The sequence below is a fragment of the Caloenas nicobarica genome, chromosome 4 (genome assembly GCF_036013445.1).
Source record: "Caloenas nicobarica isolate bCalNic1 chromosome 4, bCalNic1.hap1, whole genome shotgun sequence".
NCBI lineage: Eukaryota > Metazoa > Chordata > Aves > Columbiformes > Columbidae > Caloenas > Caloenas nicobarica.
The window spans coordinates 31,963,384-31,990,613 of NC_088248.1; the positions used below are offsets into that span (position 1 = coordinate 31,963,384).

Below are 27,230 nucleotides of genomic sequence, written 5' to 3' on the forward strand. Positions count from 1 at the left end.
GCAGCCTTCTGCAAGAGCTGCCACTGTTCTACTTGCAACTGCAGTACATTCAGGAACACATATATCCTGCATATATCTATACTGTCACAGCAGATGCTAAAGAAAAGCCAGCTGCAAATACCTTGCCAGCCAGTCCCTTCTTTCTCCTGCAAACCAGCTGGCAGAGGTGTTCCCTCAGCACACCTTTCTGAGCTAGTGAAGCCAGGCCCTGCGTTTCACTAAATGCCACCCTGCTATTGAAAGGCACTTGTTTCAGAAAGGAACTAGAAAAATATTAATTTTTACACTTTCCAATAGACAACAGCACCATCTTAAGCAGTCTACAGGTCCTGGAAAGCGCTGAAGAAAACATTTTGTTGGGAAAGTGGATTTAGATGACTGCTGGAGTTATCTATGCTGGTAAAACATGCAGATCAGCCAGCGATAACAACACAGTACTGGAGCACGGGATAAGGAGGGGAACATACGTGTACATCCAGCCTATGATGTGAGTCCTGACCACATACAATTTTGTGGAGGATGGCTCCTGCCCTATTCATTCTCAGCAGCAGTGGGAAAAACCAAAGATAGGTAAGGCAGAGGCAGTGTTCTCTGGCTGGCCCCTTCAGAATAATCAAACACAGTGGTCCAAGCCCCGCCAGCAAGCCTACCCTGCCATTTCTCACAGGGGATGCTGGCAAAGCTGTGTTAGTGTGAGCCACAGGGAATGAGCTGGGGATGGGGAAAGCAGAAGAAATTAACTGCCTTGGCTTTGGAAGCAGTACAGCAATGTGTGGCAATTTTAAAGAAAGGTGCTGAAAAAAGAAAGTCTCTCCAAAATGCCTGTACATTTTTGTTTCCTTCTTCAAGCAGACCAGGACAGAAAGAGAGTAAGTCAGGAGGAGTCAAGGTCAACATCCAGGGCTCAGCAGAACTGACAGCACTGCCAGCTGGCATAAGAGACACAGCAGGAGAAGCGCTGTGCAAACTGCAGCGTGAGCACATATCCACTGACACCCAGAGCCTTTACAAAACTGTGTCACCTAAGGGCATATTTAGCTCTTGTGGAAGTGTGATTTCAAAAAGAAAGATTTCAGCACTTTTCTGTTTGCTATTGTACATCCATTCAGGATCCTTTGAACACAAAAAATGGCTACATTCCCAGTGGAATGATCAGAAAACTCCAGAGACCTCCAGTATCTATAAAGTACTGCTGTGCTTGAGAGTTGATGAGTGCTCCTGTAGCCTGAACTAACATCTGTATCCAGGTGTTGCTACCAGGGCCATCATCATGCCTATTCCGCAGACACCTTTGAATATCTTCTGCTTTCTTCTGTAGATGTGTTTCGAACTGATGTGATACCCCCTCTGAATGTTTTTTTGGTAATCAAGTGAAATAATGAATGAGTTAGGAGGGAAATAGCAGGGCTTTGCAACAGTGAATGAAAAGAGAAGTGGACAGGGAAGAGCTTCATCATTTTAAGATGATCTGTATTCTGACTTACTCCTATTTTAAACACTGTGCTTCAGTGGGACATGAAGTAGGCAAGGCTAAAACAGGAAATAGGATTGGCAGGAAATTCTACTCTAGCACCTTCTTTTACCCTCTCATGGCAGGATGTGAACTTATGTTAAGAAGTCTCTCAAAATCCAAACTCATGTTTCTCACTGGAAACATATTGGCATTACCTCAAGCTTTTTATGGGCTCTACCAGTAATTATAACGAATATTTATTCCACAGTATACTAATATACATTTCGTCCAGGAGCTTGATAAATTATACATAACAGTTTTAGATTTCTCACACGCCAGACATCACTTAGAACCTACCTTCATTTATTGCTCTGTAACACATTCTTGCATATTTACAAAGGTTTACTCAATTGCAGTAACTGTTCCAGAAAAGGACGAATAGGATAAGGTGGGGGTTTTGTATTTTTACACAAATTCAGCTGCTTTTTCCAGTTTGAGAGTCTTGTCCTACTTGGTTAATGGCATTAATACATGTACTGGAAAAAGTAACTGTACTGATGATTCAAAATGAACTGATGTTACACAGGAAACCATCTGACAACTGTAAGATTAAAATAGTTTTAAAGACACCACAAAAAACTCACTGAATGCCACTAACTTTGTATTAATTAATCTTCAGCAAAAATAAACATATACACATTTAAAGACACATGTGAGACCTTTAGTACATACTTTTAAAAGCAGTTTGCAGATTTCATATTTTCCTTTTGCTGCTGCTTCATGTAGAGGAGTGAATTTCCATAGGTCTGCCACGTTGACAGAAGCACCGTGCCTCACTAAGAGCTCAGCCACTTCGTAGTGTCCATAAGAACAGGCATTGTGCAGGGGAACTAAGCCACTAATCAAAAAGAGAGTATTAATAGCTACAGAAAATCAGTATGCAATCATACAAAGTTCCACTAGATAAAACTCCTGCTTCCACCAGACATTATTGGTATCTTTCAGTCCTTCCAATTTTCATGGATTTATTTCCCTGCTATTAAAACATCAATTAAAACTTAATTATCCTCCTTCAGTTCTCATTCACGAGACACTTATATACTCAGCAAGCACCCATGTTACTACTTCCACAAGTAAGTAACTTCAACGCTGTTAACAACAGCCAAAAACTAAATTTCAAGAATCACCGATGTTCTGACTTTGGATATTTGACTGTAAATTTCAGAAAAGGTATAACACTATACAACAGGTTTGAAGTACAGTTATTAGTAAGGACTGTACACCTGATAGATATAGAAAGATACCCAAACATTTCTGTCAGGGACAGTCTGAAAATTCAGTATCGGAAATGAATGATCCCCCACCCTGAACCAATATATTGGAGTGAAAGATCAAACATAATCATGCTAGTCTACATGATTGCTTCGCAAATAATGCAAAAACCCGTAAATGCTTCATATCATTTAGCCGAATAAATAGCTAACTAAATAATAAAAGCTACCTAACAGAATTAGAAAAATGCCCAGAGATAACCCTGATATTTTATTCCATACAATTAAGAAATAATTTTAGATCACCTGAAATAACTTAAAGGCTGCTTTTAAGCACAACAAAATCTCCAAAATGGGCAAAAGGGAAAAGAGAAGGATCATGTATTACAGTGCCAGATAGGTACTTGACAATGGCTTTGCCAGAAAGCCAAGTGTGCCTTAATGGTCTATAAATCTCCATACAGCGAATGCCAGGAACAATGCAGAACAAGAGGAAAGAAAATTTAAAAAATTCAAGAGAAAAACATAATGGTTACTGAAATCCAAAGCAAAATGAATAGAGGAGGGTAGAGGTCTCACACTAACAGAAAACAGCGGAGTATATAATGGAATGAAATGTACCCTTTATCTTTGGCGTGCACATCTGCCCCATGGTGCAACAGATACTCCACCACTGATACGCGGTTATATCCTGCAGCAAAGTGCAGTGGCGTTGAATGACGGCCTTCCAAATCTCTACAATTCACATTCTGAGGGCTGCAAAGTTGCTGCAAAGACACAAGAAGAAAACAAAGTACAGAACTAAACCAAACAAATAAAAACCACCACAAACCAAACAAAGCCCAGTCAAACAAACAAGCAAACAAAACCAAAAGAAAAACCCCAAACTACTGCCCCCAAATACCCCGAAACAAAATTTGATCCATTTCTGCAACATTGCATCTGAGTCCATTGAAGACATGACTGTGTGAAGAACTGGGAGAACGAACAACCAAAAACTCAAGAGAAACACCTCAAGACATTTTAATGTACTACTTTATAGGAAAAAAAATGAAGATATTTGCCACTAGGCACTACTTGCACGACTCTTGTAGCAGAGGCTTCCACAAGCCTTGCACAGCAATGCAAAGTGGAAAATTAACATGAATTGCTCAAACCTACCTTCACAGTTTCCAAGTCTCCAGCTTTGGATGCTTCTAACAACCGATAATCCACATCGGATGTGCGCACAGGCGTACTTTCTACATAGGGAAAAAGATGGTTTAGTATCACTTAGGATCATTAAGTTATATTAATTTGCATTCAACATGTTTTCCAAACTTGGGGAAAAAAAAAAAGTCTGTTGTTGTTTGTAAAAATGCAACTGGAGTTGTGATGTTTGAGTCCATATTGCCTAAACAGCTGAATAACGAGTCTTAGTTTCAGCATAAACCAGTCAGATTTAGACTCTAGAGCTGACATTGTTCTGCCAAATGGAATTTCAAATGTTTGGTAAAAATTATCATTTCTGCATTTAAGAAATCCATGTGCTCACTGGGACAGATGCAGAGTTTTGCTGAAGATCAAAAGCACCTTTTCTCAACAATTTCAGCAAACTGCACAAGGCACCAGTGCACAGCCAGGGTTAAACATGCTCAATTCAGCAGCAGAATTACAGCCTTTGCCCTCTGCACTTGTGATCTGTCTTGTACCACGGGGCAGTGACAAGGGGCTGGGATTTCTAAGATGGCCCTGGCCACATGGTGACTGCCTGCTTTATGATGCTCCAGTTGGGTACCGCACTTCATAGCAACAATGCGATCTGTCCCTTGTTATTAACACGGGGAGGTTAAAAACAGAATCAGAAGAATGACAATAGTGATTAACAGGAGGCCTTTAAAGAGATACAGTAATTTAAAGAGGAAAAAAAAGTAAGACGATTACAAGTTTTGGCCTCAAACCTCTTTTTTTACCCCACTTCTCATTAGAAATATGGCCGTGAGAAAGGAAGTATGCACTGAGGGAAGAAGAAAAAGTGGCTGGAAAGGAGCAGTGTCCCTAGAGCTCTTCAGTATTGCTCAAAAAGGAGCTGAAACGGCAATCTTGATCCCTTCATTTTTAATAGAAACTGCTTTCTATTGTAGAAGCCACTCCTCTCAAGCTCAAGGATTTATGGAATAGAAGTTTTGGCAGCATGTTGCCCAATCAATGGCAGAAATGACAGCCTAGTGCAAAACAAACGGAGTAAGGTGAACTTGGGGTTGCAATCCTCTCTAAGAATGCTGTAAGAAAGTCAGAGTGTTGTAACAGACTAAACTCATTCTAGATGGTCATGCAACTCCATAAAAAATACTTAAAAGACCTCTCTAAACGTAGAGAACTGGTACTATATCCCGGGAGCAAACTGCAGAGACAACGTGAGAAGGTACTTCCTACAGACTAACACAGTCTCTGCAGAATCCAGTCATTTCCTGACTTCGCAATGTTACCTGTGACATTTCACAGGAATGGAAAACAGGTGGAAAAGGATATTTGTTTTCTTAACTAGCTATCCTTACAGAAGGACATCAATTTATCTGTTCACCTACTGCAGCCCTATTTTCTCTTCTTGATCAGTGTTTTGTGGCCTTTTGTTACCTCCTTGCCTCCATACTGACTGCAGGAAGAGGAAGAAGAGGAGAAGGAAGAGAGAAGTAACTCCTAAGAAGCTCAACTGTTGGGTGAAGAAATGCCCTCCATTGAAGGAAAGGCTGAGAAAGGTCAGGGAAGAGGGACAGCGGCATCTTTAATACAGTCAAAGCTGCCAGCTCCTTTCCTCGAGTATACCTTGATCCTCTGCAGCAATTCCACTAGCTAGCGGTTGGACTTGATGTTCTTAAAGGTCTTTTCCAACTTGCTAAATGATTATATGATTGTATGATTCTAAGTGATTCAAACACCTGCTGCAAGAGAAGTTTGGCATCAGGGGTCTGACGCACATGATAGTCACTGTGGGCAGTGCACAGAACGCATCAAACTCCTGTTGTTGGACTTGGTTCAGATTTCAGCTCACATCTTCTTCATCTTATTTATTTGCCCTCCCTTGCTTTCCCCAACAGCACTACCACCTTGGTGTCCTGAGGCAGGGGGAGAATAGGTGAGGTTAAGTCTTGTGCTGGATCCAAAGCTCCACTCCTTAGCAATTCTTTATCTCTTCTCTGGGCTCATACTATTGTCTTCACAAGACAGCAAAAGACCCTGACTTTGGTGACGGTAAAAAAGGAAATAAATCAGAAACACAGTCTAATTACTACAGGAAGGAGACATTTCAGTTCCACTAGATTAGAACTTGAGTACCAAAAGGCTGCACTGAGCAAAAATACAAACCAAATATTACATAGCAGCATTTTCTAATAAGCATTTGAAAAAATAACAAGCTCACTTTATGAGCCTTCTTACATTACATGGCCACACTCCTACCAGTTGCAACCAAAATCACACACAGCTAGAGTAAAGTTGTATCCATTGGCCACTAAGACATCAGAAAGTTGTTTTCATGGTTGTTATCTCACAGTTGGGATGTAGCTCACCAATCAAGTGTGAGGAAAAAAAATCCAATACTATATGGAACATATATTAAGCTGTGAACTGAAGAGTCAGATTACAATCTCTATCAAAACAACTCCAACATTTAAAAAAGCGTTTCTTTAACACAATCATACAAAAATTAGCACGCAGTAATATTTGGTCAATGATTTCAGCAGTCATTTGCTAGCTTTGAAATACAGAGAACACAGTGTCAACAACCCTACACTACATGCATTTTTTCAGCTTTTGAATCTTTCAGTCTTGAACACCTTCATGGATGTAAGGGGAAGGCTGCTACCTCTCCAATGAAAAGCTGTACAGTATGACATCTGAAATTAGTTTTCCTAGGAAAGATAAATCAGTGAAAACAAATCTTTAATTCAAAAACAAATGAGTGTTTTCAGAATACTTGTAAGTTTACTATTTTTTTCAAACTAAACTCCTATTCTCTTTAACAGCAGGAGATATGTTTACTTTCTTCTGATTCATAGTTACCAGACTTCTCTCTCAATACACATACACACAGTCACAGACATAGTATAAACAGGTAATGCTACCCAGCCTTATGTAACCAGCTACATCTCAGGCGTTCGTACACTTCAAAACATTCCTTCCTTGCATTGCTGTAAAATGCCTCTTATCCCCCCCGCAACCCGCTGCATTAAGGCAACATTATTGAAAACACTCAATGAAATGGAGTTTCTAGCTACCATGGGTCTTCTCATTTATCTGGATATCTTCTTTTCTTTGACTACATGCACATCCCACTGTCAGTTACTTGCTCTGTAGTAGCTACTGATGCAATTATTCTTCTCTCTGCTCACAAAAATTCAAATGTGACAGGGGTAAGAGGATGCAAACCCCCAAGCACTTTCATGAAAAACAGTGGCACCACCTTGGAAGATCTATTCACCTTTTTAATGCAAGATATAAACAAATTGTTTTTTAAACAATATCAAGAACACTTTCACAATAACATCTTTCTCTGATGGACAAGAGATTTTATAGTACAAGTTCAAACGGTTTACCAACTATCAGTATTTTTCTGCCAGTTACACTCTGTTTGTGACTGCTAAAGTATGGAGTACCTAACTGGGTGGCTGATGAGAAAAAAAGGGTTTCCCACATTTTCAGCAATATCCCAGTTGTCTTGGAACTTATTACCAAAAAACCTTAAAACTCCCCATCTGCCTTCCTCCAATCTCCCTGTGCAGCTGCATGCTCTAAATCCCCACGATGTTTATTTTCTTCCTGATTTGAGCAAAATCAATGAATTGAGCAGGGGTTTTTTTGTTGTTTGTTTTTTTGTTTTTGTTTTGTTTTGTTTTTTCCTGAAAAGTATCTCACAGTACATACTGTAGATGTGTGCACATGATGGCAGAAGGGAGGGATGAGAAAACTACTGCAAATCTCTTGTGTTGAAAAATAAATAAAATCCAGAGCTGTAAAGGGAGAACCTGAACTTCAAATATACAAGCCTTTCTTTTTACCCACCACTTAGAATCTGTTGCACTGCTTCATTTCCCATCTGCGCCGCTGTGAAGCCTTGTAAAGAGATGATGGAGGGATCAGAGCCATAATTCAGCAAGAGCCGGCAGGTTTGCAAGTGGCCCGCTAAGGCTGCCCTGTGCAACGCTGTCTGACCAAGTGTGTCCAGTGCATTCATCTGAAAAATCAGCAGCAATATCAAATAAAACACTGTTATAATTAAAAGCCTGCACCTGTCCCTGCCCTTAATAAGAAGAGCAATAACAAGAATTTTCTGGCATCCAAATTTATCTATCAATTCCTCTGCATTGCAACTAAATGAAACCAAATGACAAAATAAGTAAACACTCCAGTCTCAAGATTATTTACTGCAGATGCTTTCTTGTCTTTTAACAATGCAGGCTATTCATTTGCATGGCTAACAGACAACACAGGATCCTTAAAACCATACTTAAAATAGTGATCGAGCTTATGACAAATTCAATGAAGATCAACCTCGGGCAAGAAAAGCAAAACTCTCACAGAAGCGGAGAAAGAAGTAAATAATTAACCAAAAAAATTCAAAGATCTTCTAGCTTTAAGGAAATTACCATCTGTCATTTTCAGAAAGGGAATTAACTCAGCACTACTCACTACCAAGAATTAAAGCAAAACAAAGAGGTCAGATTATGAATTCTATGAAGGGGGGGGGGGGGGGACGGGCGGGAAGAGATTGGATACAAACAGTCCATTTCCTCCTCACTTTTTGTACTTTTACAGATGTTAAGTATAACTAGATATAATTCTACTCAATACAAGACTGTATAAACAGGTGAAATGGAGTCTCGCTTTCAAAGAGTATGATATAATGGAAACCTATCTGTCTGTGGAGATCTAAGAGAGCATGTAAATAACTAGAAGCATCTCCAGGGGTTCACTATCAGAGAAAGAAGAGAATAACTGAGAGCTTTAAGAGGCAGAAAAAAATCCTCATGAAAATAACCTTTCAAGAAGATACTTTGTACCTAGCAGCGATTCATGACAAATTTAAATGCAAATATCCAACAGCTTTTTTACCACTTTATGAAATACAGATCTACTCTATATTCTCTGCAAGCAACTCAGAACCTGTTATCTGTTTCCAAGCCTACGGATTGCAGGCTGTGAACTGCATGCATAATAGACTCTGTTGCTGTAAAAACCCACCTTTTTTACCTTCTCAAAATCTTTGTGGTGGCAGTGAACAAAGGTTTTGCTTGTTACTTCTCACCTAAAATGCAGCCTGCAAATCCTACTACCTTTCTATGAAAACTAGTGAAAAAACACTTTGGGTAAAACGCACATTCTGTAACTAAATGAAATTTAATTAGGGGGTAACTATACAGAAAAAATCTACTACCAGCTGGGGTAAAAAAAAAAAAAAGTAAAATACCTGCAATACAACAATATCAAGCCACAGTAAAGAACAAAGAGCTACCACACAAATAAAGTGGAATGTGATCCAATATTGTCTGAAATTCTTTTATATCCCTGAACAGTTCTACAGACTGATAAAGCAGGAATTTCTCAGATCACAAACCTCTCTTGAAGGAAGATGTACAGGAGGAGAACAGTTCTGCTTTCTTCTAACCGTGCTCAGCTCATGGCACTCTAATGGGATTTCCCTAAAAGTTCTGTTTTAAATAAAAACTTACTGCTATCATAAATATTTACTAGATGCTGAATGTCCCAAATCCATCATTTTGTTCAGATGATGATCCTCTGTTTCAGGACACTGGATACCTTTCACCACTGATAAGGACACAGAGAAAAGCAGAAGTCTGGGGCTATAGAGGTTCAGTGATGGTAAAGGCAGAATGAAATGAGTCTTGTGGATTCTGGATGTAGCTGGTAACACTCCATTTGCCCAAGAAAGAGAATCATAACTAATGTCTTCTCTAACACTGAATTCCTGTGTTAAACATGTCTATACTGAACAAATTGTCAAAGAACAGCAGCAAGGCATTCACACTGCACAGTTTGATACCGACTGTGTACCTGGAAAAAATGTTAATATTCATTTGAAAAGAACACTGGCAGAGTCATCAGATCTGTCATCTCACATGTCTTATGCAGGTCTCCTTTCGCCTCCAAATAATTATCTTTGCCAGTAACCAATTCTTGTGGCAGAGGAACACCAGCCATTTGAAGAAATGCCTGCTTTCTCCTGGGACAAAGAGGGCTGCAACTGACAGAGGGATGCATGCGCCAAATGAAGCTGTTCTTTCCCTCAGGAGCAGAATTAGGCTTTGCAAGGCAATTTCATGGGGAATATGTTCACTTTGAGGCAGATCTGCTCTCGCCAATCACACAGATTTGTCTGAAGCCAGCCCAATAATGTACTGCAGTAAGGCAAAAAGCAACAGGATTTATTTCCAAATGAAAATCAATTTGAGCATTACAAATTGACACACAAACTGGGATTAAACTCTCATAAAAAATCAAATCTGGTAATACATATGCCTGGGTTAACTACTGCTCAACACTAGGTTTAAAAATATATGCCCTTTCAAATTTAAAGCTGAAGTTTTAAACTCTATTTGACAAAATGTAAAATATCCTAGGTATACCGCCTTATTTGTGTGCTGAGAAGGCAGACTGTTCCAGCTGCACTAATAAAAAAGAAAAAAAAAAGGATAAATACTCAACTGATCCCCTTCATAAGCAGTCTGAAATTAGAAGGCTGCAGCTCTTGATTACTTTACAGGTGGATTTTCTGCAAGGAGTTAAAAATGACAGATATGACAGATTTTATTCTACAGCACACTGGCTCTGGATCCAGTTTCTTCACCTTTCAGCAGGAAAGCAGTCACTCCACTGCTCAAACCGCAGCAAAAAAGCAGAATGCAGTTATCAAATGAAAAGTGTTTTTAAATAAGGTTTTTCACTGAAAGATACCATCTTATACAGTATTTCCCAATGCAGAATTCCTTCTGTTCTTTCCTTTTACCCCTTTCATTTCCTTTTCCTCATCCTGCATAGAAGCAGTATCAATCAAAATGGTCACGTCTCATCAGACAGTGAAGAGATCTTTCCTCCTGCACTGCTGCAGTCTCGGAGCAGCACACACAGCTACAGCAACATTCCCCTGGCTGCCAGGCACTTGTGGCTGCTTGACAGCTGGGACCTGTTCAGGAAACATTTTTTTGCAAGACTTCATAAGCATACCAGCTTTCTGTTGGTATCAAATATCCTAGATATCCTCCTACTCCTTGACACTACAGCAGCACAAAATGCAACAGCTTCCAAGCACTGCATTTTTCTCTGTGAGATCCTTCTAGAAGATGCACATCCTAAAAATCACATGTGAAAATTGTGCTCTGCCAGCAGTTCCAGCATCATGGTATCCTTCCCTGCAATGCAAGTGTTCTAACTGCTCTCCTCCTGTGGTTATTCTGAAGACAACATGCAGTATGTCTTGTGTCTTTGTTCATCACTAACAATAAACAGGATAGGAGTGAAGAAGCACTGGTGGCAATTTCAAGCTCTGTCAGAAGAAAAAGAAAAAAAGAAAAAAAAAAGGAGAAAAAAAAAAAGGAATAACAACAACAACAATAATCTAGGTTCACTCTGAAAGCTCCTACATGATCCAGCCATATGTCCACAGTTGTTCCTTTGCATAAAAGCTTAACATTAATGTAATTAAGTTTGGATGTCTAAGCAGTGAGAAAAGTTGAACCATGCAATCACAACAGACGACACAGTTCTTCATGTTGATAACCAACATAGTCCAGAACCTGCCACATTTCTGAAAGGAAATTTAATTTTTCAATGCTTATTCTTTCCTGAGAAAAATCATACCTCTAACTGAAATGTTGGAAGCAAATGTGTTACACAACAAGGTTATTCAAAACCGTTCAAGTTTGTTGTGTGGGCCTAGATAGATGGTGACTGTTCTCAAATCCATGACCATGAAAAGCTGGCAACTTGCTACTCCAATGCACAGAAATAACTGTACTATGCAAAGATCCATAGAGCAAGACCTTTCCAGCAGGGCAGATTGAAGCCATTTCTACTACCATCATGAATAAGGACACTATCTGTCTAATATACCTTAGAAAGGCTCATTTTCTCTTGCAGAAGAATAGTTGCAACAGTATCCTTTAGAAACATAACACAGTCAAACCAATAACATTCATGATATCTCTATGCTTGCCCAAGACACCAGTGAACTTGCATGCTTGCAGGTCTTTCTTTCCAACAATCATCCAAGTTCAGAAAAGACTTTAATCCTTTTCTTCTGCACTGCTAGAAAGTCAAATGTCCTTCTAAACATATTAGATTTCCCATGTATCTGTAAATTCAGACAAGGAGCTAGTTATAAGAGGTATCCAACTACTTAGCATAAAACAAAACAGGATGAAAGCCACTTTTTCATTAGTTCACCACCTTCAAATGATTTTATTTTTAAACAAAGTATTTCAACCATCCTCAAAGATAAAAATCAATGCACTTGAAGATTTGCTCATGGGTCTAATAAAAATAGTTTATGTTGGAAGATTCTTTAAAGATGCTCTGCATTTCTGTTTCATAAGGTACTTTGAGGATATTCAATATCAAATAAGCAGCAGTGTGAAGTGCTGTTTCATACTACAGTTCAGGCAAACAAGTAAAAACTGGGTATGGCACTTAAAACCACAGACATTTATGATCAACATTCTTGAAAAAAATTCCAAGAAACCCCAAGGATTCTCACCTGTGCTTTAGACTTACAGTTGACAGCCAAATTCTGCAAACTCAAGTAACAAGCCAACGAAAATATCTTCGCTGACCATGGAACAGGTATTGCTTAGACATAACATGCTGTTGTGCAAGTGATGTGGACCAAGGACTTCTTCACAGTTCAAATTACAAATCTCGTCTGTGTTGCCAGTAAGAGCCGGCAAGACGCACAAAAATAAGCAGCTTGTGGGTACAGGTTGACTTTTGCCAATACTAAAGTTCCTAGAAATATTTCTGTACAATAAGTCTAGATTAAACACACATGATTCAAATAGTCCTTCACTTTTTATTACTGCCTAACATACTTCAAACAGCAAATTTACACAATGATAAAATTAAGGATAATTAAATCCAGCTTCAAGATCACAAACCACTCCTCATTCATCCCAAGCAAAATCTCTAAAGCAGTCTTTACTACGCTTCAGCCCATTTTGCAAAACAAGAAAAGCCTCCTCAAACATACATCCCATTATCTCACTTTTGCTGTCTGACACAGATCACAGCTGCTCCTCATGAAAACAGCAGCTTCCTCTCTATTACTAAAACAATCACAAATGACCTTCAATCTACAAACTTCATATGACTCTGTCTCCTAAATCCATTACTGGAGGATTTTTTGTGGATCAGCTGTCTGACTTTTAGTGCTGTATTTCAGAAGAAAGTTCCACTTTCTTTGAAGCCCCAGTTACTCATCTTTTTCAAATTGTTACTCTGTAATCAGCAGTGGTTTTGAGAAGGTAGATTAAAGCTGATTTATACAGTACCTTTCCTTTGACAGAAGAAATGGTTGCAAAGTGAAGGAAATACGGTAAGTCTCCTCCATCCACACTTCAGTAAGCATTTGAAATGGGATCACATTGGAAATTTTAATTTATTTTATATGGAAAAATAGAGATTGGTTGAAGAACTGAACACACTGAAAGGAGGGCTCTGCTGAGTGACTGGTTGTGGGATAATTTTGTTTTAATGTTTTCATTAATGATCTTGGCACAGGAGAATTGTGTGAAGGGCACGAATATAAAAAAAATAGCAAAAAAAAAATTGAGATTATCTGTGTATTATAAGACTACAGGAAGGGTCTGAGTACTACTGTGTCATGTCTATTAAAAAGGGAAACACGATCTCAGTATGCATTAGTCCAGCATTTACATTAAAGATACGGAAGTGCCATCATGTAAGGATGTGGGGGAACGAATTCCATTTTTGCTGCCTGAGCTCCAAGATTTCCTCTAGTGCTGGTAAAGACAAGGGTTATAGGGAGGATTAAAAATGGCAATGTTCCCTTATGAGGGAAGACGTAAGTGTTTGAGGCTTTTCGCCTACCAAAACAAAGGCTGAGAAGAATCAGTTTGTCCACTGTAAATAGCTCAGCAAAAAAAGCATCAAAATGGCAAAGAGGTATTTAAACTGCTCAGGAGAGTGCTGTTTGAAGAACAAATGGATATCCACTGTGAGGCTGCTGTTGCAGAGCGATGAGATTCACCAGCTTGTGAGCATCCTCTCTTTTAAAAAATCCAACTAGACAGGATCAAAGAGCTTAGTAGATCTGACTACATCTTACGAAGTAACTGAAATTCAAGGCACAAAAAAAGTAACAGGAAGAAAAAGCATTCTGAAACACAACAAATGAAAAAAAAAATCAAAAACCTGTATCATGCTTCAGGGATTAAAGCTGCCACGTCCCAACAATCAGAAACAAACAAATATCAATGTTAAGAGTGTTTGATGAACTGAATGCCTACAGTCAAAGCACAAGCAAGAGGTCAAATGATAATATACAAGCAAGACAAACATTTTACAGTGATTAAATATGCCTAGTTAACTAATTAATACTCTAGAGCATATACCATCTGGGAACTTCAAAGTGCTTCATAAGCCTTAATGACCTACCTCTCATGAAAAACCATGATCACATTATGTACTGTTTTACAGCTAAGGAACTTTGGGCACCAATAACAAGGGGCCTGATCCATTGCAGTATGGAAATATGTGCTTAATTTTAACTATGAATGGTCTCCTGCCATGCACTTAAGTGCTTTGTTAGATCATAAATGTGAATGGCTATCCTCAAAAGAACATAGCAAACATACACCAGGATGTGAACAAAGAATGAGTTTTAATGACCACTATGTACCTCTATCTGCATCTGCATCTATCAAATGAAAAAAACAACAGAACACACCACTCAGCATGGTTCTGTAGATAACTGTGGGCCACTCACCACCATCACACAGTCCACAAGTGGGATCATGATTTAGGAACCACTGCTTCAAGACATAAACCAATTACAAGCTATCATCAGAATGTGCTGCTGACACAAATAATAAAATTGAGCCATTCCAGAAAGGATGACATCTTCGAGCTTACTCCTAACCTGGCTACACAGAGCTAGATTTTCAAGGGAGCACTAATTTAAATACCTACAGTATTTAGTAGCAGGCTTTCCAGAAACCCTCAGCACACAGAAATTCCTTGTATTTCAAAGCAGGTAGTACTTGGGTATCAATACACTTGAAACTCCAGCTTGTCCAGTTCAGTGCCTACCCAAATACCAGCAGTACTGAATTGCTGTGCAAAATCAGGTCCATAAAGCCACAAAGTATCTATTCCTATGGGAAAATGATTTTTTTTCACTTTCGGTACATAGGTATGCTACTAAGAGTGAATCTGGGAAAATGATAATAACTGGTTTTGATGACTGTAACTGAAACCTCTGGCCCTGCTTTCCCCCTCTAAGAAAATCTTGGTATGTTACCAATCAGAATTCTCAAATGCGATAAACTCTGTCATGGTATTGTTGTTAAGCTATTTTATGATGCCATTAAAGTACTATGGAAGTGAATCAGATACTGAAATCTGGCTATGAGCTCCCATACAGGCTTATAAATTACAACTTGTTTCAAAATAAAAAGACTTAGTATTAACTATGCATATGATTACATCGCTTGCACATCCTATCACATCAAGAATGACACATCAGATTATTACTGCAGATGTATTTCTTCATTTCTACCTGAATGAAGATGAAGACTCAAAGAGAGTAGTGTGACCCCCCTCAAAAACAAAAATAAGGAAAGCATTTATATTTTAACCAAGGCAAAGAATGCATCCATTAAGAAGAGTTTCTGAGAAAATTAAGTAGCTAGGTATACCATGATCATGAATGTCAAGTTTACTGCTAAAACTCACAGAAAGATCATTCTGAAATTCTTCTGAAAGATGCTTAAAACACATCCTAAATAAATAAAGGTATACTTCCCTCTGCCTTTAACCATGTGTTTCTAAGCAAGCTTCACCATAGGCTCATGAATTACTTTGGTAAGCTAAAGGGCATGGCAAAACAATCTGATCAAGACAATAGGAAGCAAGCAAGGGGTAAGGGAGATGCCCAGCATTAGACTACTAAATTCAGCATCAGCAAACAGACATCGGATATTTTCAAACCAACAGGATAATGCAGCAAGAGGCACCTAGCTGACCACATTTATTAGAAATTAGTAGCAAGATTCATTAAAAATTAGTAAGCGAGACTCCTAAAGCCTCTATTCAGTTGCTTGAAGAGAAGACCTAATTTTCAAATGGGGTTCCTGAACATTCTGTACTGATTTAAGATGAACATCAAGGTTAACATGAGGAACACAAAACATATAGAAGAAAAAGCAACAACTATTGTAAAAACTAACACTGTATTTAACCAATATAACCCTTCTTCTTGCCTTTTGACTTAAATATATTTAAGTACATTTACCTTTGCTCCATGTTTATGCAGAACTTCCATGACATCATTATGAGCTTTTTCAGCTGCAACATGCAAAGGTGTCAGGAAACTAAGGGGGAGAGGGGGCAAAAAAAAAAAAAAAAAAAAAAAAAAAAGGAAGATATTAGTTTTACATTCCTAGTATGACAGAGTCCTTAGGAAAACTCAAGAATTTCAGAAACCTACTCTTTGTTTTTCTCATTAACATTTGCTCCTTTCCTGAGCAACAGTTCTGTAACTTGCTTCCGCTTCGGATGCACAGCGGCCACAGCACAGTGCTGCAAAAAAGTAAATATAAATTATATTTCAACTACACAAATGACAGAGAGCTTTAAGATCCATGACTTCATCTCTTAATTATTCCGCTAAACATCAGACTGCAAAATTTACAAACAGAATCCATCACATTTCTGCTGAAACATATAATGTACTGACCAAAATACAAGCTAGTGATCAATGCTATATTTTTCTACTCAGAAAAACAATTTTCACTTTAAAGCTATATGTCACTTATGAAAAAAGCAGCATGTTCCCAACTACATTAACTAGGTATCAGGACAAAACCAGCACAATGCACAAAGGAAGTAAAGAAAAAGGGCTTGAAACAGCCTAATTTTCTACAAAGGGAATCCAAAGGGGCCCATTACGATTCAGCTGCTGTTGTCAGATTAACATGACTTGAATGTTGCCTTGTTTTTACTTCTATTTCAATGTGTACTGAACTTGTTAACCTAATGGAAATTCTGTTATGTACCCAATTACAAATTTTGTAATAAGCAAACAGGCAATAACATTCTCTTACAGTATCCTCTTTTCCATGCTGTGAGAAAGATACATCTTTCACACAGGGCTTTTCAATGCTCAAGCCTGCCCTTGTGGGAACACCATCCAACCCTCTGCTAGGTGTAACCATTCTCCTGAATGTGCCTGGGGTCTGCTGGTTGGCTTGCCTGTGCCTTTGGCACCCAGAAGCGAACACTTTGTTCATCCCTTTTTTCTTTGGTCCTCTCCAGAGACCAGACCCAACCCATCCTGACGTTTTCTCAACAGTGGTCCTATCAATGCATTCTTGAGGCCTGAAACTACAAGCATGGCTCCAGATAAGCTGAACACCAGGCTTTAACATCAGTCCAGAAATAATTTTGAATATTTTTGTTTATAAGTTTACCCAAGTTTTAAATCAGTAATCTGTAAAAAGCAGATAGTCTTCTGGAACAGAGATCTCAAACTTTCCAACAGTGAAACAAGAGCCTTTATAATAAGATAGACCCCAAACAGACTACTAATAAGTAGCAATAGTACTGATAACCATCTTTTGCCCAATTTCAGCCTTCACTATGAAGTAACTGTCGCTCAAGCTTCCAAACTGCTCTTAGTCAGCAGAGCATGGCCAAGTTTTGCAAAGGCAAGCTTTGTAAATAAACATTAGGATCAACTTTTGCTCTGAAGAGTGGCAGTATTTTTGAGGCTTTTCAGATAATAACTTATCTGTATTTCCTGACAATGTGATAAACCCACACTAGAAGCAACACAAATGCTGAAATCTTGCCAAACCTCAGAGTAACACTGAAGCATAGACCAGGTGCTTGCTTTGCCCTTTGTGGGGTAATAGGGCACAGACCCCAGTGCCCTGTAATAAAAGATCCCATGCTTAGGACAGGAATGGCTCAGTTAGGTTGCACAGAACCTCATTTGATTCTGGAAGCTAAGTCCTGCCACTTGGATGGGAGACCACATGGAAATCTTGAGTACAGGACACAAAAATCAAGAAATGACAGTCAAACACTAACTGAACGGTGAACCAAAAACATCAACAGAGCTAAAATATGCCATTTTGCCAAGCTGTTTCTACAGAACAAGCAGGCAGAGAAGAGCAAAGAACACCACAGGACTACAAAGTCATCATTACACAGCTAGAGACACTGCATATCAGCAGCTGACATACTCAGGAAGAAAAGGATAACATCATCCCAAATTTCCTACTGCCTTCGTGTTCAGCCTCTAAATACCTCTTCTCTGTCTTGCTTCTAAATTCAGGCTAGGATGCTGAGTCCTCCATAGAGAGAAGAGGGCATATGGATGCTTGGTACTCAGCACACAATGTTCCGATCACAATCACAACGTTTGTAACACTAAATGTGCAGTTGTATGCCTGCAGCTGAGAGCTACCACTGTGAAGAAAATGTTCCATTGGAATAAAGTATCATAACTATAATGGTTTCTATAATACAATCAGTCCCTCTCAACTTCAACATCTTCACTGCATCTGGGATACTGGTTGTGTTCTTTGCCTCCACTGCTTCTTCAAACAATTAAATAAGAGCAGGATACTGCTAGAAAAGTCTCAAAGATCCCTGTTTCCATAGCTACTGCAGTATTGTCAGTACTATTCCAATCCTGTAAGACCCTGTGATATATGCCTAGCATCTATTTTCACCACAATTTTACATACCCTATGAAGAAAACTTGTAATCCAGGTTTGCTCACATAAAACATTCAGGAAGCACTGGGCCATTGGAATAGAATTTAACCCAAGAAAAACCACAGCAACTGACCAACAAAAAAAAAAGAGTGTGATAGGGAAAAGGGGCAGAAGAGAGGTGAAAAATGAACAGGTGAGGAGTTGCTGGAGAGCTTCTGTAATCTACCAGGAAGAAGAATAAAAGTGCTAAAAAATTATATGGTGCTTTTTCCATAATAGTGATTTAATTTTCATATATAAAGTGTTTGATGGCAAATCCTCAATCTCAGATGATGAATATATTTTCATTGTGTAGAAACAAAACACCTCAGCACTCACCACTACAACCACATTTATCATAAAACAAATGGATTGACTGTATAATCTCACCAGTGCTGTCTCATGCGACTGTGGCTGCTTAAAATTAATGATCTCCAAAGCAAGTGTCTTTTTCACTTTGGCTAGGTCTGCTTCTCTGGCTGCTTGCAGTAAAGAGTGTCCTTTGAATTCATCTGTTAGAGGAAAAAGATACATTTAATATTCAGCAACATGTCACATTTATCAATGTCATTGGAGAAAGGTAGCTATCCTAAATTAAGAGGAAATAAGAGTCTTTCTGTACATCTTCAGATAGTAGCTGACCTGGGACACAGAACATGAAACGTTTGCTGAAACCAAAGGAGAGGGGAAGTGATTCCTTGAGTAAAATCCTTACAGTCTTTCTCCCTCTTCTCTGCCACACACTTGATATTGAATGCATATGTGACTTCTGAATTACCTGTGTGTTCAAGTGACCACAATGCTATTACATGATCTTCAGAAAAAAGGATTACAGTTGCTTTTCAAAAAACTTATTGTATTTATAACTACAAGTAATTCAAGGTATAGCCTGAATAAATAGATATTTCATATATAGTAATATATAAAAATATATAATTTAAAGTATTAAATTATTTGTCTTAAAGAAAGCTAACCAGCTAAGCATTTGAAGCCAGTCTGCTATAAAAATGAAACAGGTTTTGATAGAAGCTTTATCTTTGCAAGTATGAAGAGGTAATTTTGGTATTTTCAGTTTCATATCTTGTTCAGTTCAGCAACTAGTTCATTTCAGTTTTGAATAATTCTGAATTTGAGAAGAACTAAAAGTGTTTCTCTTAAATTGTACAGGTTAGCAGGTTAGCAGGAATGATGTCTGAACCTGAGAACTAGAAAAAAAAGCAGGTCAACAATCTCAGTAAAAATATCAGTATTTTTCTTTCATAAGCAAGCTTGAAATGTCAAGCTTGTTAAGAGAGGCTTTCTTCTCCCACATTTGTTTTAACATCCAGTGCATTTGTGGAGTTAGAAATAAAATTAAATACAGTAACTTTTAAGTCTTCATTTCAAATTTCTTTGTAAACAAAGCACTACTCAAAGCACAGGTACAAATAAATCTTGAAATAACAAATAAACGTAATATTTTTCCTAAATTATAAAACCAATGAACTCAAGAATATACTAAACATGTTATTTTGGGTATGCAAATACAGGATGTCCCACCAAGATGCTGTCAAATTTGGTGTAACGTTCATGTTTGTGTACATATTTCAGTGGATATTAATGGATACTAAGCTCCTCTCCAGGAATTATAAATACAGCAATAAAACAAAGTTTAAATATAGTTGGTTTGTTTGGTTTGGTTTGTTTTTGTGCTTGCTATTTTAAACAAATGGTAAATTATCCTGCCTCAAAGCCAGAAGCACCTCCCAAGTTAGCCCAGAACAGAGACTAGAGAAGTAGCTAAAAGATATTAACTCCCTCTTCTTTTCTACTGGAGCAAAGTTTTCTGCTGCACATGATCTTACCACCTTCACATGAAAAGAATAGTGACAGACAACCTGACTAGCTGTGATTGTGAGTAGTGCAGGATCACATTCTTAGTGCATCAGGGGGCTTCTGGAAAGGTGACAGACAAAACAAAAAGCTTATTTATAATTGAGTTCAGCATCTGCTTCTCAAGGAGTTTTCTGTAACTTCATAATGTTTTTGTTTCCATACTTGTCTCATTTAGTTATGTTTTACAGTTTATAACAATGAGAAAATAAATCCCCAAAAGAGGGCAAACGAAGGCCAATGAATTCAAATTAGAGCTGAACACTGTTTTGTAAATAGCACATGGGTTACAAAGACTACAAAAGCAGGTGCTGGAATTTCCACCTCCAGGTTTGCACACCGAAGCTACCTACCTTCTGGCCGTTACTCTTTAAGTGTGATACAGAGCCTCAATATACAGGCTCCTGTGTGACTTAACTGTGCTTTAAGCATGAAAAAACCCCATGGTCACTGGGTCAGCGTCTTAAACTTTTAAAACCTAAGAAAACCAGACAATACCACCACTGGTTTATTAGAGGTACCGGCGTAGTTCAAAGTGAGAGGCACAGCTGCAGTTACTCCATGGCTTTGCATCCAGGTGCAAAGCACAAGGAAGGCAGCTTGAAACCAGCACCCTTCGCACCCGCCGAGCGCCGTTCCCCGCCTGAGCACACTCACAGGTCAACCTCTCCCTCAGCTCGGGCGTTGGGGCCATGTCGACCGCGCTCTTGCCGTGGCAGTTGACCAAGGTGGGGTCCGCGCCGTGGCTCAGGAGCAGGGAGCAGACCTCCACGCGGTTCTTGGAGGCGGCCTCGTGCAAGGGGGTGAACTGCCAGAGGTCCATGGCATTCACGCAGGCACCATGCTGGCACAGCAAAGGAAGCCTTATGTCAGCAAGAAATCATTTTCAACAACTAAACGCTTACAGATTTTAATTTCATTATAAAAACCGGTTCCAATCTTTTATATATAAACACACATAAAAACAAAATTATAAAAGCATCTGTATATACAAAAATACTGTTGTATCCTTAAAAAAAAGGATTTTCTGTAAGCTAGTTTTTCAGTAGAACAGATTTTTCCACAGAAAAATTCAAATAAGTGAAACTCTACTGTCTGTCCAAAGAAATTAGGTGGGGGAAAAACCCACACATAAAGGCCTGAAGTTGCAGGCTTCTGAAATGACATACAGGATGTTCAAAACCTGTTACTACAGAAAAAAATGAATCTTCCTTTTCAGTTCTGGTACAAACAGTTCATATTTCACCTAACACATCTAAGTCTACTTAGACTTTCCATCCTTCTGCTTACCTTAAGCAGCAGTTCTGTAACCTCGTAGTGTCCATATGAACATGCATTATGAAGAGGCACAAGACCACTGTATGGAAGAAGGCAAATGACAAATTTAGTTAAGCAGCATTTTTAAAGGAGGAACAATTTCTTCTTTACTGAGAGATGAACAGAAATCAAATTAAATCTAAAATATTTAAATACACAAATATTTTAAAATTAAGATTCACAAACTAATGGAAAAATCTAACCTTCCCAAACAACATGTTACTTAAGAGTGGCATTAAAATGTAGGTTTTTTTGGTCCTAATAGCCCACAGAGGTTTAATCTACCACTAAGATTAGCATTAATTGGCTTTGAAATGATCTTTCTTGAAGCTATTAGCAGAGGGCAAAGTCCCATTCCACATTCAATTTGCTCAAGAGAAGTCAGTGTTCCATTTCCATTTTTTCCTTTTTATTTGAAAAGCTATGTGAAAGGCAAAACTCCCCAGATAACGCTAACATAACTTCTGGGTATACTATGAAGATGTACAAATATCCATAGAAAACAAAATGAAATTGCTGTTGAAGACTGTGGAATGACCTGATTTTACTCCATTTTTTACATTACATCCTATTTAACTGTGCAAGATACTTCTAAGAGAGTCCCTGTAATTTTTGTACAGCTATGTTACTGGAGGCCATACTAAAAAATGACACTAGCAAAGTGAATAACAGGGATCTAGTCATAAGCACAAGACATAATAAAAAAGTAATGCATTGGAAGAGAGATGTAAAGAGGACAGCTATTACAGAGGACAAAATGAGTTTAATTCAAGCCAAGCAAGACAGGCTAGTTATGGATCAACAAATCAGGATGCATAATACACTGAAAACAACAATTAACTCTTCATCATTTATGAAAAATACAGGGGATGTTTCCCAGAATTGCAAAATCAACTCAAAGAGCATTGCAACAGCAAGTACTAGAAAACAGCATAAATTTTTCAAACTGTTATTTTCCATCGTTACTTTTCTTAATTACAACTTACGGGTGTATGTTTGAGACAGAGGGAGAGCATGCAGTCCACAGAGCACTCAAAAAACCTGCCCTCTTCCAAAATGATGGTCATCTAAGATGATTGAGGCCCTCAAGGTCTCATCAGCAAAGACAATCACTGCAGCCATGCACCTCAGCACACCCTTCCCTTTTCTTTTTTAGCACATTGTGACTTTGTGCACAACAGCAGTAAGCCAAAGAAAGGAGCTGAAAAAGAGCTGCTGCCTTGGCTGTGGTCCTCTTCAGGAGTAACAAGAAGTGATGACCATTTTTAAGATGTGTCACAGTTCCTCAGGAGTCTCTCCAAGGTGACACCATTGAAGAGAATCTAAAAGGTCTATAAAATCAATGTAACCTAATTTAGCTTATAAATGATAAATGACATTTATTTATAGCCTATTTACTTATAAGTTAGATATAAATAAGAAACAGCAAGAAAAATCAAAAGACCACACTGAGCGTAAACGTGTGATGCAGCTAAAAAAAGAGGGAGCTTACTAGACTGTGAGACATTTTTAAGTTTGTTTGCATGGTTTAAGAGTTTAATACAAAGTAAGTGTATTGTTTTTTTCTTTTTCTTCCCCATGCCCTCCCTGCCCCTACTCAAGTTCGACTTAATTACTTCTCATGCTTTTAATACTTTCCAATTCAAACCTCATTAAAGCATCTATGCTGAAATTTTCTACCAAGTGGTGCTCAGATTTCAGAAAGGTGTAAAATCCCTAAGACTTACTTAACAATGTTGGATCTACCTGAATAGGCAGCACATGCAGTTTTACTCTTGGGTTTTTTGACTTACATAATGTGTCATCATGCACTAAAAGGCATTTAGATGAGGTTCTTGGAGACACAGTTTAGTGCTAGAGTTAGGTTATGGTTGGACTTGATGATCCTGAGGGTCTCTTATAACCGAAATGATTCTATGGTAATTCTGATCAAAAAAGTCATTAAGGGTGAATGTACAGACAAAAGCACTACAATTAATCTTTAAGAGTTTAAGTATGCTTGGGCTGGTTTTGGAAAGAGAAAGGAAAAAAAAAAAAAGAAAAAACCTAAGACCTTAAATTAAAATCTCTTTTAACACTAGGCTGGACTCAGCAGAAAATGAAAATATAGGAAGTGCCTCAAGTTTGCTGATGGAGACAGAACACACACTCATTAATATCTTACCTCTATGGACTCTGAATACAAAATGCATGCCTTTAACCAGGGACCAAATTTCTGCAATGTTAGGACTAAGCCTTCCTATCAGACTGCCATGCGAATCATCACCTTAGAGTTCAGAAACATATGTCTGAGAACAAAGTAGACCACAGATCGTTCCAGATTTCTGACTGCTATGCACTTTTTGTTGGTGTCTTACATAACTACCAACCTTACAGCAAAAATAGACACTTTAACTTCTACTGTTTCTTGATTTTTGCTGGCAACAGCAATCAAGATAGGTCTCCAAGGACCACTAGTTGTGAGCATGCGAGTTATTAATATTACTTGGAATTACATCCATACATATGTAACAATATAAAGAGACGGTAGAGAAATTTTTGAATGCACTTTTTTTCACTAAGCCCATGTACCTTCTCCACATCACCTTCCCTAAAACAATGCTAGAAGAGTATGGTTTAACAGTGTAGTCTGTGTGTGGAAGCAAAGAATAAGGTTTGGAAAAAAATTTGTTTAAAGGTGTAATAGAAGACTTAAAACAAGAGCAATCACAGCTCATTTGTTATCGAGACTCTAACAAAAGTTTATTTATGATGAACCACATTCAGATTTTGGAAGCAAACACTGCATTCTCAGCCAACTATCTGAGATTATGCTGCAACACGAAACAGAAATAATTCTTCATCTTGATTAATACAAAACCACTGCTGAGAATATTCACTTTACATACCCTTTGTCCTTTGCATGAACATCTGCACCATGCTGAAGCAGAAGTTGGACTATTCGAACTCTGTTGTAGCCTGCTGCTAGGTGTAAAGGAGTGGACTGCAATGTAAAACAAAACAAGATAAATAAAGGGAGGCACATAAATTTGAAGTCCTGCATTTCCTGCAATTTAAGTAATCTTCATTTCTCTTACACTTTGGATCAAGATAAGTTACAGTTCCCTTCTGTCATTAGCCAAATTAACAAATACACAGCACATGCTTGCCCTTCCTGTTGTCAAACCAAATAAACAGTCCTTAAGTTGGCAAAGAAGCCAGGTATCTCCTAAGGCAATAACAAGGTTATCATTTAAAGTTAATGTAAATAATTGCCCAACTTTGTTTTGTTTGGGTTTCAGGGGGTTGTTTTGGTTTGGTTTTGGTTGTTTTTTGTTTTGGTGGGTTTTTTGTTAGATTGGTTGTTTGTTAGGTTGGTGTGTGGTTTTGTTTGTTTGTTTGGTGTGTGGCTTTGTTTGTTTTAAATGCTAGAATTTAATTAATTTTTAAATGCTATATTTTTTTAAAAAATTCCTAAGCAAATTTATGCAGTTCGGGCTGCACGTTCACAGGTTACGAAACTGCGTGTATGCCTGTTGCGACAAGTGCACAAGAGGCAGACTGCAGAACAAGAAATAATGGCCTTATCCCATAGCAGGAATATTTGTCTTCAGCTCTGCACCAAACAAGTAGTCATAGTGTTCTGTACTGTGCTAAGACAAGTGGAGCAAACTATGCAGTTTGCAGTTTCTTGCAAAACATACGTCTGCAGCAGTAATGCACCTTGCTGCATAGGAACAGAGTAATAGTGGCACCTTCTCCACAGCTAATTCATAAGAATTTTAACCAAAAGCTTTTGAAGTTGACAACAGTAATTCCCCTCACAGTTTATTTTAAAAGGTTTTTATTATGAAAAAAAATGTGTGCTGCCTCAGTCTGAAGGAACTGATTTCTTACACGAATGTGCGATGTTGTTTCCTCCTTCCCAAGGCTGAAGAGCAGAGGATTTTAAAGGGATCCTTGTTGCAATTTATTTTGTGGCACACAACCGAAAGAATACTATTTTATTGCAGTAAAACCTCATACATAAACCAGCTTGAACACATGGGAAGGCTTACATATCTCACAGTATTAAGCCATGTACAGATTTACTGTCAGCATTAAAAAATGATTACACAGTATTACTGATGAGACATCGCATTCCCACTATTATCAAGATCTAAAAAAAACCCAAAATCAAGACAAATGGTCTAATCTATGGTAAAAAGCAGCAGATGCTACATGTCCATAAATGGTATAGATTTCCAGGAATTAATACGTATTTAGTATGACCATAACTTGGAGCAGTCTATATTATATTTTATTATAGCCTCAACACTTTGCTACTTTGCTCCAGAAAAAGTAACTACTTTGACGTCTACCAAGTGTCCTGTGTATCCCAGTGAGGACACAGCTTGTACCATCAGAAAATGCAGCACAGGGCATCTCCAAGAAAAACACCTGGGTAACCCAGTTTATTTAGGGAAGCAGTTACGCAAGTTTCTGTACGACCCATCTTCAGAATTATCTGTGCTCAAAACAAGGATGTCTAACATTACTAACCTGAGGAATCCTAAAGTGTCTCCAAAGTACAAAATGCTACCACCAACAAAATGGGTCAAATCTTTAAAATATTTGGCCATTCAAATTGTTAGGATCTATTATTCTGTTCCAGAAAGGCTTCTACTACTGAATTAGCCATTTGGACTGATCCAGAAGGTATTATATTCTTTTCATATCTGGCCCCATTACAAAATAGTTGGCTTCTACATATCAGAAACACTAATGAAAATGTTCATAAAGATTATGCTACTATTGACATTAGCAGAATACTTCAGTACGGTTAATTCTGACAGTGCCTTGGTTTGGTTACTAAATCAACTGAATTAATAACTCAGAAAACCTGAAAGGAATTTGAAATGGACTGCGGAAAAGTTGGTCTATTGAAAGGCCTAAACTCCAGACGAAATTGAAGCAAATACTAAATCTTTGGACCACTGCAGGATCCTTTAACCTCACTAAAATTAAACTACATCCATTCTTGTCTGCATGCTACTTCTAAAACGATGATGGCAGACTTCCAAGACGATGCTTTACTCATATCAAGCATTATTAATAGGGACGTTCTCAATAAAGATACATCAACCCTGAAGTCTTGCTCACTGCTTAAAATTAAAAGAAAAACTATTATGACTCAAGCTGGGACTATGCATTTTGTATTTCTACAGCTATCAGACCTGCATTTGCCAAACAACTTCATTAGAGACAAAACCCAAAACATTTCAAGGTTATAGGTGCAAGACTACATAAATGAAGCAAAACAGCGCCATCCCAAATCTTCAGACAACTTATACCCTCGCCTTTCAG

At 38.2% G+C, this 27,230-nt stretch overlaps 1 protein-coding gene across 1 annotated transcript in view; it reads right to left on the bottom strand.

The window, feature by feature from the left end:
• The window catches only part of TNKS (tankyrase), a 136,245-nt gene that overhangs the window by 18,876 nt on the left and 90,139 nt on the right, over positions 1-27,230 (bottom strand). Inside the window, exons 6-15 of the mRNA XM_065633589.1 lie at positions 24,794-24,888; positions 21,879-21,945; positions 21,246-21,432; positions 19,107-19,228; positions 16,442-16,533; positions 16,247-16,325; positions 7,765-7,936; positions 3,886-3,965; positions 3,346-3,491; positions 2,186-2,351 (exon numbers count right to left, since the gene is read on the bottom strand). Of these exons, the coding sequence (XP_065489661.1) occupies positions 2,186-2,351; positions 3,346-3,491; positions 3,886-3,965; positions 7,765-7,936; positions 16,247-16,325; positions 16,442-16,533; positions 19,107-19,228; positions 21,246-21,432; positions 21,879-21,945; positions 24,794-24,888 (1,206 nt within the window). The remainder of the gene's footprint in view (positions 1-2,185; positions 2,352-3,345; positions 3,492-3,885; positions 3,966-7,764; positions 7,937-16,246; positions 16,326-16,441; positions 16,534-19,106; positions 19,229-21,245; positions 21,433-21,878; positions 21,946-24,793; positions 24,889-27,230) is intronic.